Raw genomic sequence first — 14,680 nt, 5'->3', positions numbered from 1 at the left:
GAAATTTTTTGAACCATTTCTTGACAGAGAGAGAGAGAGAGAGAGAGAGAGAGAGAGAGAGAGAGATTCTATTAAGACATCGCAGTTATACAAACTAAGTTGAATTCATGGTGAGAATCAATTCCTTTTCTGAGATCATAACCTGCAAAATCAGGATCTACCTAGGAGCCTAATTCCTCTTGAGAAAAATGAAAACCGAAAACTCGTAACTACAAAAACTAATCGAGTTGGAAATATTATACATGTTGCAACCGCTCATTGTAATTGATCATCCTGGTCGACATTATTTTGCTTGATGCTCTTAGTCAACCAAATAGCAGTTTCCCTAGGAGAGACCTTCCCTGGCCCAAAAGGCTTCAGTAACACCCCAAGCTCGTCATATCGTTCGTTCTGGAGCAATCTTGCACTGAATTCGAGCAGCCCTTCTAAAGCTTCAGCCCTTTGCTGGAATGATGAGGTGTCAAAATGCTGGCGACGCGTGTTTGATGAGGTCCGGCTTGATGCTCCAGCAGTTGCGTTTTGATCCGAACATTCATCGCTTTGATTGTCTGGTGCAGCTTTGAACATGCCAGGTTCAATTCCCTTCCATGCACCTGTGAAACTAAGTTTGCGAGAGGCTCTGTCGCTTATCTGAACGGTGCATTTGTCCTTCATCATTGAACGGTCACCAGAGTGGGGGGAACCAGACGAACCTTGCACTGAGGGTGATGAGTTTCTATGGATAGGCAGAAACTGTTCTTCGTATAATTGTTCTTCATATGAGGCTAATGGGAATTCAGCTATCCTGTCAATTCGAGGGGAATTGACAGAAACGTCAGGAGATTTAATACAGTGAAGAACACCAACATTGGGCCAGAAAGGGGACTGTTGAGTTGCAGCTCTTGTTAATGGCAATGATGCTCTGCGAGTTGTACTCACTGTCTTTTGCGGTGTGCGTGAAACGGGAAGCTGGAAAGATGAATTTTATAAACTTAAACTATTAGATTAGCAAACACTAGCCGTTTAGAAGCTAAAATATTATGCAAAAGTACGGCTAGTGCTTTTATGCAGCTATAGTTTGTTCGAGAAAAACTTGCACCTTTGGTTTGAGAGAGAGTGAGAGAGATCTTACCGATGCACGATTCTTGGGCTCCATAAATCTCTTGGGAATGGCAGAAGCTTTTGCTGGAGTAACTCGACTGTTAACGATATTTGAAGTTTTGGAAGCAATTGGCTGCTTGCGTATGGCTGCTTTTCTATAGGCTCCAGTGCCACCAACAGAATGTCCTGCAAATTCTCGATTCAGATATTTTGACCTGCCATGCATTTCTTGGGTAGAGCTTACAGAATCTTGCTCACCTCCAGATATACTAGGATTTAAAGTCCTATCATTGCTGAATGTATGCAGCTTGTCCTGGTAACGGCGAGTGGAGAAAGGAACTGCTTCTGGCTCTGAAAACCTTGTCTTCTTCAAGTAACCAGTATCAGGCCAGTTGACCGCTAAAGTTCCATGTCTGGGGTTATTGAGTTTGAGATGAACTTTGTGAACATGAGGCTGAAGGACTGGGTGAGCAAGCAGCTCAGCAGCCTGCCACAACAGAAAACACTTCAAGTGAGATGAAACGTTTGAAAGATGTGAATTGTCACAATTCCGAGGAATCTAATTCTAAAGGAATATTGTGCTTTCATGAAGATAAAAAGAAACCAAAGTCATATCAGGCAACAATGAATTGACAATATGTATTCAGGTATTGGATACAATGCGTTTGAGTTCATAAGCGGAAATTACAAAATGATTGTCAATAAAATAAAACCAGACTGCACCAGCTTGTGGCACATCTTAACGAGATGCATTGGACATTGCACTGAAGAGAAAGATTTTGCACAATGAATCCATAAGTAACTTTGTAATTCTGTCATGTTTGACTATTGTCCTAGTATGTCTATCCGTAGACGCATTTACACTAGAGGAGAAGTATACGTACACTTGGCCTGAGTTCTGGGTTTTTCCGAAGCATGCTTTTAATAAGGCTTCGGCTGAAAAAAGAAATACAGAAAGTGATTAGAAACAATATTCACTATGAAAGGTAACTTAATCACATCCAACTAGAAACACGAGGTAACAGAAAATCAGGTTATTAAAGCATCTGTTTGTTTGGTTACAAACATCCTTACACAATTCCAAATGTTGCGGAAATTTATAATGATCGTACAAAGTAAGGAAGGGCGCTAAACATGCAATCCACGTTGAATAGCCACAAAGTATCAAACAAAATAAATAAGGACTCACAATGCACCAGTGTACTTTGTGGGAAGGGGAGCCACTATGGACCTGTTAATTTTGTTAATCAGTGCTTGTATATCCTGTTAAAGAAACAGCAAAAAAAATACGTAAAGAAAAAAATAACATGCGAAAGAAAAAGGAAACAATTTATAAATGCGGAGGAACATTAAACATTTTCTTAAACAAGAAACAGATTGAGGAAACACAAACAACAGAAACAGATTACGAGTTACAAAACTTACAAACGCTTTAAATGCAGCCCTATGAGAAGTCATTTCATACATACAGCATCCTGGACAAAATATGTTTAGTACAATACATATTGCAACTAGAGAAGAAAAATAATCAACAATGAAAAAATTCGCACATACTCGGTGCTTACCCAAAGACCAAATATCTGATTTTGAACCATAAGGTATATCAGCAAGAAGCTCAGGACACATATAGCTAGGAGTTCCGACAACCTGGGTCAGAGATAATGATTCTTACTATAGATCTTCAAGATGTTGTGAATATGAACTTCTGAAGAGAGCCACAGTTACTTACCGAAGAGGCAAGATCGTCTGAAGTCAACATTTTGGCAAGTCCAAAGTCACCTGCTCCAACGTTCATCAATTGTTGTCAGAAAAATTACACTCCGCTTATGGAGAACTATAGAAGATTATAGGATCACTTACCAAGGCGTATGTCTTGATCTTTTGTCAAGAATATATTAGAACACTGAAACAATCATGGACCACTATTAGTACAATTTAGCTTCGGGGAATTTGAAAGGACATAGCAACATACATCTTTTCAACGTGGACAGGAGGATAAATGTCACTAACCTTGACATCGCGATGAAGAATATGATTCCTGTGCAAGTAGTCTAGCGCCATCAGAAGTTGGACAAGCCACTTACAGAGCTTCTGAAAAAGTTAATTCCCATATTAGATGATAGGAGCCGAAAAAAGCGACTGTGCAAGGAATGTCTTTTAAGAAAAAAAAAATTCTGCATGGGGAAACAAAGTGCAGACGAAGAACTAAAACAAATTCATACCTCTTCAGGGAAAAGAAGACCATTGGCCTTTTTTATAGCTTCTGCCCTGTACCGCACAGAAACACAGAATGAGTGGCCTGGCCGACAATATGCAAGCCTTCAAATCAAAGCAAAAATATCAAAGTTTCAGCACGATACAAAACTTACATGTCCCCTCCTGCGCAATAACCGATGATAATGCACACATAGCAACCCTGAAAACAAGGGGTATGAACCAAGTTTAGGCCATTGCAACTAGCTAGGCTACCATAGTTCCAAAGTATCCAACCGGGAATTAATAAAATTACACTAGATACAGAGAAAAGGAAAAGTGCACCACTGAGCACAATTACACTAGATACAGTTGAGGGCAAATGTACCTTTTCCACCCAAGAATCTTTGTACTCCACAATAAATGGATTTTTGAACTTGGAAATGAGCTCCATCTACACAAACAAGGAAAGTTGTAAATCCGGAGGTATCCAATATATATAATAAAGCCTGCAGCATACTCCATCATTTCTTTTCTTTCTATGTTTTCTTTTAGTAAAATCGTGTAGAAAATGAATGAGAAATATTGTAAATGGAAGATTATCAATTGAGTCGAAAAGAAATGGAAGATTATCAGCACCCAAAAACATCAAAAAAGTATAGTAACCTCCTGGTGTGCAGATCTCCGCGATCTATCAGTCTGGCGAGCAAGACGAATCTTTTTCAACACGTACCTTTATATATCAAGGATTCAAAGTTAAGACCAACTCTCAAAATTTGCATGACAATATCATGTAGTTGAACAGCGCATGTTCCCATGAAAGTAACCATGGATACAGAGACAGAAAAAGGAAAAGTAAATTCCAGTCTTACTTCTTCTTTTCATGCTTATGCCTGACAAGAAGCGCAGAACCGAAAGCCCCTTTACCGATTTGCTCAAGAACTTCATATTGCTCCATGTTGTAGACTCAAAACTTATCTTCACTGAATGAAGAACAAAATGGTTTTAATCTCATACACATTCCCAATAGCGAAAACATTTCTTTTCAATTCTTGGAATGTACTTTAACACGAATTCAACGTAGCAACTCAGCATCAAGGGAAAGTTATGTGTAGTCACTCAAGACTTGCATAGCTCGGAAAAATCCCATTTCTTTTTTTCTTCTTGAGAAACAAACAAAGTAAATGCAAAAGCAAAACAACACTACATTTATCACTCAAGAAATTTGATAAACCCATGATAGCAAAATGTGATCAAACCATAGTTACCCTATTAACTACTTACAACACAAAATTCAAGTCAGACAATCCCACATTCCGTTTCTTTTTAGATGAAAGCCCGGTTCTTTATTGTAGAAAATCGAATGCGGTATAAAGCAGATGAAATTACATAAACATTTTAGCAAACAGAAGCACAAAAATTTGAACTTTGTGTCCAAATGATCAAATTAGCCCAGCCAAATGGTCAATTTTAGGCTCAAACCAGATCCCAATAGTAAGAAAAACAATGAATTGCAAAATTTATTTTCTCTTGCTTTCCCACACTTTCTCAGCAATCAAACAATGTAATATACACAGTAAAAACTAAGTACAGAGAGAGAGAGAAACTGAGTAAAAAGGAATGAAAAGTAATCAAATTGCTTCTAAGAAAATGGAAAATGCAACTCAAAACTAAAAACCCAAGTCAAAATTTGAACTTTGATGTCAAAGTAAAAGAAAAGTCAGAGAATTTAAGCTAGAGAGAGAAAGAGGAGAGAGAGATTCGGAAGACCTCAATGTAGAGTGAGTGAGTTGGATCGAAGAGATCACAATGCAGGTGAGGGAGGACACATTTTGGCTGGCGGCAGGGGAGAATGAGCTGAAAACGACGTCGTCACTGGACCAGTAGAGCAGGGAGCAAAAAAGGACGAAGAAGAAGAAGAAGAAGAAGAAGCTGCAGAGGAAGTTGCAGTAGTTCTTTCCCCCATTCCCATTTGGGTTTTTACCCTCGACTTCTTAATAGACAAACTGTCAAGTTCTTAAGAAAGAAGAGAGAGAAAGAAGAGAGAGAGAGAGAGAGACTACATGGCTAAATTGCTATCTAATAAAATAATAAGCAAATTAATCAGAGTTAAAGATACTCATATGGATGAAAAAAACTTCGTGTCGGATACACAACTCAATACGTTAGTATTATAATGCATTGTTTTATTATACTCAAAGTATTCGTGTTTTCGGCTCACCAAAAAATCTATTTCAAGAGAAAAACAAAGAGAGATCAATGAGATTAAGTGATAAACAAGACAATTAATATAATTAAATTGATAATAATTTTAAAGTGTGATTTGTTTAGTTTTGTGAAAAGGAGAGAAGTGGAGTAAACCCTGCAGGCTGCACCTTTACATGGCACGAGGAGGAGGAGACACTGACAAACAAAAGGGGACCGGGGGTGGGTCCGAGGGGAGGCTGGGAAGCTAGGAGGATGAACATGGCCCCCACCCATTTTGTCACGGCTTTATTGAATCTTTTCGGACTTTGGAGACCTTTCTTTACTTTTTTATTTTTTATTATTAAGAAACTATGAATAAACTTTGCAGACATGAGTAGAGTCAATTAATCTAAACATTATTATCTGTTCCTTTAAGATGTGAGTTGGGACACTCTTTCTTATAGGTTTTGTAGATGTGAGTTGAGTCTAGTCGAGAAAATGCTATCTGTTTGTTTGGGATGTGAGTTGGGATACTTCGTCTTATAGGTTTTGTAGGTGTGAGTGAGTCAATTAGGTGAGAGATTGTTATATGTTCTTTTGAGATGTAAGTTGGGACATTCTTTCTCGTAGGCCGGAGTAGTGTACAATATCGTTTTGTCAAAAATAAATTTAACTAATATTCAAAGAATAATGTTCAACTCCTTATCGTTTTATCACTCGCATATGTATGTATTACAGGTAGCGGTTACAAGAATGGCAGGAAAGTAAGGATACATTAGCTTTTGTGAGGGAAGTGAGGATACAAAAATAAATTTAACTAATATTCAAAGAATAATGTTCAACTCCTTATCTCGAATATGTGCCATCTCCCTCCCCCAAAGTAAAGCGCTGATTCCCCTAAACCCTTCTCTGTCGTCGGCCTTTTGCTTTGGCTTGAGGTCGGCGGCAACCCAGCCCTTCCCTCCTCGCCCTCTGCTCTTTTCCTCTCTCGTCCACCCACTGCTTCATCACTATCTCCCTTCTCTCCCTGTTTTTTCGCCCTTCTTTCTCTTCTCATTTTTTCCACCCTTGTTTCATACTTTCTCCCCTTCTCTCCCTTTCTTTCCTCCCGTTTTCCCCATCTATCCCTTTTCCTCTAACTCCACTACAGCTTTTCCCTCTCCAAGCCACCATGGTTGGAGATTTAGTTTATCTGTATTTGCATTTAGCTTTCGCTTGTTTTCTGTTTGAGCATTTTGTGTCTCAGGTTGCTCTGAGCTTGGTCTCAGTCTTTCTTAAGTTTATCTCAGATCTGTTTTCTTTGCCTTGTTCCTCTCCAAACATCGTTCCTCACCGTGAATCTTCTATTGGTTACCCTTTTAAAGTGCTTTTTGCACTATCTGGTAGGATTATGAGAGTGCTTCCAGCACGGGTAGCTTGCCTACCCCCATTTTCCGTTTATCCATTTGGTTCGTTGGCCCTTCTCCCTGGTGGTGGTGACAGATCTGTGATGGCAGTGCGGCTGTTTTTGTGGAGGTGGCTGTTTAGGTTTTTCAATTTGGTTGCTGCTATGGGTTGTTCACTTTGGGACCTTCTCATTGTAGTTTTCGTTTATGGAGTTGGGCTTTTTCTTGGCTATTTTAGACTCTCTTTTGGAGTTGTCCTTATCTTGTATTAACTTTCTTTTTAGTGAAATTTACTTTGTTTGTCCTCAAAAAAAAAAAAAAAAAAAACTCCTTATCTCGAATAAGACGTCTTTTGCCACTTCACAGTTTAACGTTAATTTCAACAACTTTATAAAATATTGCGCAAAAAAATTAAATAACAGAAAATTCATAAAGAGTCGCACTTTATTCTGCAATTTCTGATAAAACTATCACTTAGCAAATAAACTTATCCATAATCATTACCAATTATCCATACTCATAAATCAACATCAACTTATTTCTAGGCGTTGTTAACGCAATCACGAGCAAACTTTCATGTGAACCACTCATTGCAGGTTTCTTCCTGTTGGAAATTTTGCAAATTGGATAGCATTAGGACTTTACAAAACCATCTTATCAATCATCATACCATAACATAATTAGACGACTTTTTTGAAGAACAACTTATATGAAACAAGTACAAAATTACATGACGTAATGATTCATAATATAATGTTATGCACAATATTAGATTATTAAACCAAAATATAACGACGATTGTAAACTCGTTTTATATAAATCATTTTCCTTTTTAATCGAAAAAAATTATTAAGAGGAAAAATTATGCAAAAAGATAAAGTGAAAATAATCATTTTAGGGTTTTTAAGAGGTAATTAGAGCATTGGTTGCTCAACTTGCTCAATTGGAGTTTTAATCATGAACTAAAAATTCGGGAGCTTTAATCCCTCAACTTATTATATTGCGGAATAAGGATCTTTTGACTAACTTTATTATAACTTTCATTCAAAATAAAGGGTTTATAGGGATAAAAATGGATATAAATTCTAACAGAATTAACAAAATGATCATTGCTATACATTATAACAAGTTCAATTATCAATACTCATGAATTTTTAGTTCATGAACCAAAACTACAGTTAGAATTCAGAGACTGTTACTCCAATTTTCTCCTTTTTAATATTTATTATATGTTTTTGTGTGGGATGCAAGAACCAACAGGATTCTCTTCGGATCCTTTTGGTGAGGATCTTGGGAATTCGTAAATTGTATGTGTTCATTGTACATCGTGCAATCCGTTTTTGTCAGATATTATTTGTATTTAATTTTAAATAAAAATATTTAAAATAATTTCTAATTGCACGATATACGATGAACGGATATAATTCATGGATCTCCATAATCCTCACATAGAGGATCTAATGAGGATCTGGATTCATGCAAGAAGACTAACCAAGAGAATGAGAGATTTTTTAATGTGACCATCACACGATATGGTACACTATGTGTCTCTATATAAATAGTGAGTAATGTGTGTTAAAAGGTTAATAACTTAAAAATTAAAATTTCCCACCACTTACATAAAAACACGTGGTGTATCATCCGTATTTCCGTCACAACTAAAAATTTTTCAACCTCCGCACCAATCACGAAGCTTACCATTTGGCCGCTGGTATTCCCCAAATGACCAAACTACCCCTCAAAATTTTCAACCTCCGGTAGACGTGCTGCGATCACGTTCATGAATTGACTTGTATAATAAATAATTCCGGTAACTTTGGGATCCAACTTCGTCGTTAGATTTGATTGATCTTGAGTTCTTTGACTCATGTTCATCCACGCGCCAACTTCTCTTTCTTTCTTTTTTGTGTGTAGCTGGTTTTGACATATGTGATGACGCGCCAATACATGATTAGATACAAATTTACTGAATTAAGATATCATCACGATTATTTGTGTGATTTTGTTGAGAGTGGATTTCACCTCAAAGAAATGAAGGATCTTGTATGTGTTTGCCAATTGATTTTATAGTGGAATCCTAACTTTATTTATAAATATCATATCAGATTGTCCCATATGTGAAGCTCAATGGCTACATGTGCTCCACGTCACTCAATTTGTGTTGTCTACGTGCTTGAAAATTCGCCAAATATGGGTGGGCATATTGAGAGTGAATATCATATATCTCTTGTTACAATCCTCATCATGCTAAGCCTTCTTTCTTCATGTCAATCAATTTGTGTTGTCCACATGTTAAGCTTAAAAATTCGTCAAACATTAGAGCAATGGCGAAGCTATAAAAGGTCTGGGAAGGGCGGCAGCCCCTCCCCTCGCCGGAAATCAAGCCTAGGAGCGATCGTCCGCCCTTCTACTGTAGTCGGAAAGCCTGCAAGGTGGAGGCATGTATGCTGCAGCCTGCAGTGTAGCCAGCGCTGGGCGTTGTGGCGAAGCCAGCACCTCATTGCACTGGAAATCAACAATGAAATTGAAGAACTGCCATTCTAGTTCTAAGCTTGCCGACGGAGAATCTGAACTTTGGCAGCATGGGCGGCTGCTGTGCAATTTGATAATTGAAACGATCCGTTTTACTTAAAAAGAAATAACATGGGACGTCCCTCTAGTTCTGACGTGTTGACATATGCAATATATGTAATGTCATATATATGAATATAAATTCTAGTTGCAACTACAGTCACCTTGGGTAGATTAATGTCTACACGGAACTCTATTTCTTATTTATATGTGGATACTGGATCATTGTGATTGTTCATTTTGATCTTGTTCAAAGGAGTAATAAAATGAAGAATGTATGTATTAGAGCTTGAGATTTGATATGTGCTAACTTTAATTTAACGGATTTATAAACCCTTTTAAAATTCATTTCCGACTAGGATTTAACCAAAACCAAAGGGTGATTAGCATCAGAAATGGGTTTTTTAGACGACTGTTCTGTAAAAAAGTATTTTAATAGTAGGATTTTCGACAACCAGTAACGAACTTTTTCCGACGACAAAAATACCTATTCCAAAATCATTTGACCCTCGCTAATAAAGTTTCGTTTTGAATGAGCATATTATGTGACGTTTTCTTGACACGAAACTTCGACGACAACAATTGTAACTTGTTTGACACAAACCTCACTGGCAACAATTTTACCTTTTTAAATTTCGCCCCTCCCCTCAACATTTCCTGGCTTTCGCCACTGCGTGAAAGGGCAGTGAATCCCACACATCTCATGTCATTTTGCTAAGCCCTCATTTCTACTCACTTTACATAGACAAAATGTAAGACCAGTGTCAACAGTTCATCACATAAGAAAAGACTCGCTGAGCCGAGATCACTAACTAATACTAATATAATACAGGCCTCGTTTGGCAGCTCGGACTGTACTGACTATTTCTGTCGGATAGGATAAATAGCCACGGGATAGTACTGACTAAATTAGTCGGGCGTTTGGTGCAGTATCGGACTAATGACTGTATTATTTATACTGTGTTTGGTTTTATACCAGATAGGCTAAATCAAACTTAAAATTAAATTAAACTTATAAAAATAAAAATAAAATCTGAAACCATCCCTTCTTCTTCCCCGTTCTCTTCGCCGCACCCCTCAAACGCCCTCCCTCTCTCTCCCTTCTTCTTCCCCGCCTGCCTGCACATCTGGTGAGCAACCATGAGTCATCAGATCCACATCAACCCAAATCAAGATGCAACAAACGAAACAAACTAACGATTTGTTGACAAGGTTACCTCCTGCACTGCAGCATCGCAAGTGGAATGGACTGGCGGCGGTTTGACAAAGAGAAGGAGAGTAGTTTGTTGGCGTTTTGAGAAGAGAGGTTTCCCAGACACCATGCCGGCCAAGAGAGTGCATGCTTCTTTGCAAGACCCAGTTGCAGGGGAGGACGACGACGTCGACGGGGAGGACGACGATGGTGAGAGAAGGTGACGGGGGGGGGGGGGAGGACGACGACGCCTAGAGAGAGAGAGAGAGAGGGCCGAGAGAAGGCGAGAGAGAGAGGGCCGACTAATAATCCCGGCCTTTTGGTTGGTTTTATTAGTCCGGTGTATACTGTGCTAAATAAGCACACCGGTTAATTTAATCCGGCGCTTATTTAGTACGAGTGAACGCCAAACACCCGCATCCGTATAATTAGTCCTATCCGATCCTCTATCCGATCTGCCAAACAGGGTACAGCTTAAGCATCGGATTTTCATTGAAATTTATGTATTTGTTTTAAAAAGAAATTAACGAGGTGATATTTTGCGATCCCTAACTAATACTAATAGTACAATTTAAATAATAGTTACTCCAACATTTGTTAACTGCCTGCCTTCTTTCGATCTGCAATTCTGCATTCCAGGATTTTAATAAATCAGACGCGTTAGCTAGGGTTGTTCAGTTCTATTTCTCTCATACCAAAAACCTAGAAAAATATACAAAAAAATAGGTGTAATTCTTGTTACAATGGTCACATTTTTTCAAGTATATAGCATGCATGCATGTTGCCCAATCTCTTAGTCGATGAGTGTTAGATTTTCACCCATATGTCCTGAATTCAAAACTTCACTTTCTTAAATTATTGTAATAGTTTTATATGCTTCTACCCCTCATATTAATAGTAACATTTGAAAGAAAAAAAAAAGCAATGCCTTTTCTCAGGAAACTTCACTCTCTTAAATTATTGTTATCAACTGACCTTTGTTGGAGAGAGAGAGAGAGAGAGAGAGAGAGAGAGAGAGAGAGAGAGAGTACAGTGTGTGTGTTGAATTTTAGATTGACATATGTTGGGTGGACATGAGGACTTGTGAATTCCCTATGATGTTGAAAACGAGCTACCATAGTTGACAATTTGTTACTTGCATGCATGTTGGGTAGCAGTACAACTGGAGAAAATGAATCTACAAACTACTGTATCAGAACTCTAACCACATGGAGTCCCAATGTAAAAGATTCAAACGCGCCCATCGCCCAAGACTTCTTCAGTTTTTTCATCGAGAAATTTAGTTGAGTAATTGTTAGGGATTTTGTTATTTTTCTAGTTCTGTCGACAGCTTCCAATGCATGATGTCAAGTTTATCTACCAAGGTGTGCTGCCAAGGCTTGTCCCAATATGTCTGTTGAGCATCACTTGCCAAAGCATGTCGAATTCTTCTGCCTCCCATACCAGATGGTCACAGGGCCTCAGGCGACCTTCTCTCTATGTTTTCCAATTTTCACAGGGTCTCGGGACCAGGAGGACCCCCTGGATCGGCCCTTGCATAATGCTTTCGTATATTGTTTTGGTAGAGACTAGGGCAGTGTAAGGATGCAAAGAAGTGTCCTACGTCAGAAAGTTATTAAGAAAAAATGGCTTATAAGGAGTTCGATCACAATTCCCTCTCCCCTCCAAATAGTTTTGAAAGAGTTCTCGAATTCGAATTCCCTATAACTGAACAAAAGAACAAAACATTTCTGTCCATGCTTGTATCATGCAACGTGGGTGCAAGTTTGAGGCCCATTCCCATACATAAGGCCGATATACCTTTAACAAGATAAATTTTGGATTGATCACATGTTGGCATAAGGCTTAGCGCTCGATCCAAAATCCAAAATCCATCGATTTGAATTGTTGTAAAAAAGCACAACCCCACAAAGACTCACCATTTTTCCTTTTTTTTTTTTTTTTGAGAACTTTAACGAAAAGCTCCCGGTACTGTTTATTTTAACGAAAAATCACATTTTTAAACTAAAAAGTCATTTCTAGTACTATTCATTTTATCATTTATTTTGTCTTTATCGTTAAATCTCAAAGTTTTCAAGCCATTTTCATTAGTTTTCATTTTTTTTCCTAAAGAAAAAAAAAAGATTTATGCAGGTTCTTTTATTCTTCTTGCGAAATATTCTCGTTATTTTTCTCATTCAGCCTCTTCTGCATTATTTGAAATGAAAATACAGAAACAGAGATGTGTACGGAAAATAACTATGTGCCGAATTCATTTTTTTTTCTTTTTCTGAATCCTCACATTTGCAGTTAGCATGAAATCAAAACCAGCCATGCATAACGCATGGTAACATAATGTAAGAGTTTTTTTCGAGACGAACATTATATAAGAGTAACATAACCCAACCCGCTTGTTCAAAGAAAGCAAACTTTTATGAAACACATACGTTGTTGTCGTGCTACGAAAATCCTTCGACGATGAAAGGCAAACAATTTCGGTTTGGGTCAATCTCTTTCATCATGTTTGTAGTTACCCGTACGTAAAAAAGTAAAAGTCAAACATGGTGGAGGAGTGGGAGTCCGACAAAGTTATACCTTAAGTTGATTGTATTGACTTTTGACTTTAATTCTTTAAAGAACTGCATCTCAGGCTTCACTTTTGACAAAAAACAAATTCTGAACGCGTTACTGGCATCTGAGATTCTCAGCCGTTAGATGATGTGGCCCTCTGACCATGTCAGCAGGTTACTGGTGAGGCTGGGATAGGGTGCGGACAAACCCATCACGTGATGTTGACGCGTGGCAGGGATCATTTGTCTGCCGATCCTGTTCAATGAGAGATTTTTCAATGTGACCGTCATACGAGTTGGTACACCACATGTTCCTATATAAATGATGGATTATGTGTATTAAAAGGTTAATAATTTAAAAATTAAAATTTTTCACCACTTATATAAAAAGAAGTGATATACCATCCGTATATTTCCGTCGCAACTAAATATTTCTCCTGTCCAAGGTGCGGTGGAACCCCTCTCCGACTCTGAGAAGGACTTTTAATCAATAACAACACATAAAACGACAACTTCTTCCCCCTCTCCAAGGCTTTTGCTTACTGACCAGTGACCACCGGCAGTACTGGCCTCTCTCTCTCTGGAGCATTCCGACAGGTCCCATTCCCAAGCAGAAAACATTGTGTCTTGCAGACCTGCAGTTGTACTGTCAATTGCATGCATGTGTAGTTCAAAACCAAAACCCCAAACCCCAAATGAAAAAAGACAATTTAATCTGTCATTTGCTAATTTACATGTTATGGCAGGCACTTGTGCAGCAACCGGTGTATTGCATAGTGCTTATACCTAAAGCGGTGAACCAAATACCTACTAGAAGCCAAGCAGCTAGGAAGCTCACCTTCTTGTTATCCAAAAGTCGGTCAAATCGGGGCACGCTCCTCTCAAGTCCCACTAGTAAGTGGAGTATTCTATAATCCTTCCGTCTCTTAAGATTTAACCCATACACTTAAATTACTTAGGACCCCTGGAAAGAGCTGATTTAAGGCAGCCCAAGAATGAACACGTCGTCTAAGCATTCCCTGTTGCTCCAATCTCCCCTACTCCTATACTTGTAAATCTTTGTGAACTCTTTTTCCTTCTCTCTTCTTGTTCTCTGTCCCCATCCGGCCACCTGTCGGCCTGATCTAAAGAATTCATGGGAATTGTTTGATCTAAAGGGGATATTCTATAATTTCGCACTTTAATTTTGGTTCTTATTAGGAAGATATTGGAATTTTCTTTGTTTAGGGCTCACCATAAGCTAATAATGAATGCCGACATCTAGATTACGTCTTGGATCATTAGACAAGACTTCGAAAATAAAGAAAGAAACAAAAAATATCACTAGCGTATAAACATATAGAATTTTCGTGAATTGTAAACTGTGTATTCTTTGAAGTTCAAAAACTATATATAAACGCATAGAGTTCCTTAATTAGTTGTAAATTATAATCTGTATGTACGAACATATCTCGTTAAAAGAAAACTTTATGCAAATGGAAAATTTTAATTTGTTTTGCAAAAAGAAAATGTAAGTTACAACT

The 14,680-nt window shown here is 38.1% G+C and overlaps 1 protein-coding gene across 2 annotated transcripts; it reads right to left on the bottom strand.

Moving 5' to 3' along the window:
- Positions 1 to 50: 50 nt before the first annotated feature.
- LOC126594377 (serine/threonine-protein kinase Nek3-like) lies at positions 51 to 5,333 on the bottom strand. Of its 2 annotated transcripts, XM_050260680.1 has the most exons (16): positions 5,044 to 5,329; positions 4,146 to 4,256; positions 3,940 to 4,006; positions 3,662 to 3,727; positions 3,450 to 3,496; positions 3,303 to 3,348; positions 3,091 to 3,171; positions 2,941 to 2,983; positions 2,810 to 2,859; positions 2,646 to 2,727; positions 2,506 to 2,555; positions 2,270 to 2,343; positions 1,965 to 2,016; positions 1,339 to 1,567; positions 1,112 to 1,266; positions 51 to 948 (listed from the first exon to the last, which is right to left on the bottom strand). In XM_050260680.1, the coding sequence occupies exons 2-16, from the start codon at positions 4,229 to 4,231 to the stop codon at positions 256 to 258; spliced, it is 1,821 nt and encodes a 606-aa protein (XP_050116637.1). In that variant the 5' UTR covers positions 4,232 to 4,256; positions 5,044 to 5,329; the 3' UTR covers positions 51 to 255. The 2 variants fall into 2 exon arrangements, with proteins under 2 accessions (XP_050116637.1, XP_050116636.1); XM_050260679.1 differs by having other exon boundaries at positions 1,112 to 1,567; positions 5,044 to 5,333.
- Between the last annotated feature and the right edge of the window lie 9,347 nt (positions 5,334 to 14,680).

Source organism: Malus sylvestris, chromosome 12, assembly GCF_916048215.2.
Source record: "Malus sylvestris chromosome 12, drMalSylv7.2, whole genome shotgun sequence".
NCBI lineage: Eukaryota > Viridiplantae > Streptophyta > Magnoliopsida > Rosales > Rosaceae > Malus > Malus sylvestris.
The sequence above is the reverse complement of the archived record's forward strand: the minus strand, read 5'-3'. Positions and strand labels throughout refer to the sequence as shown.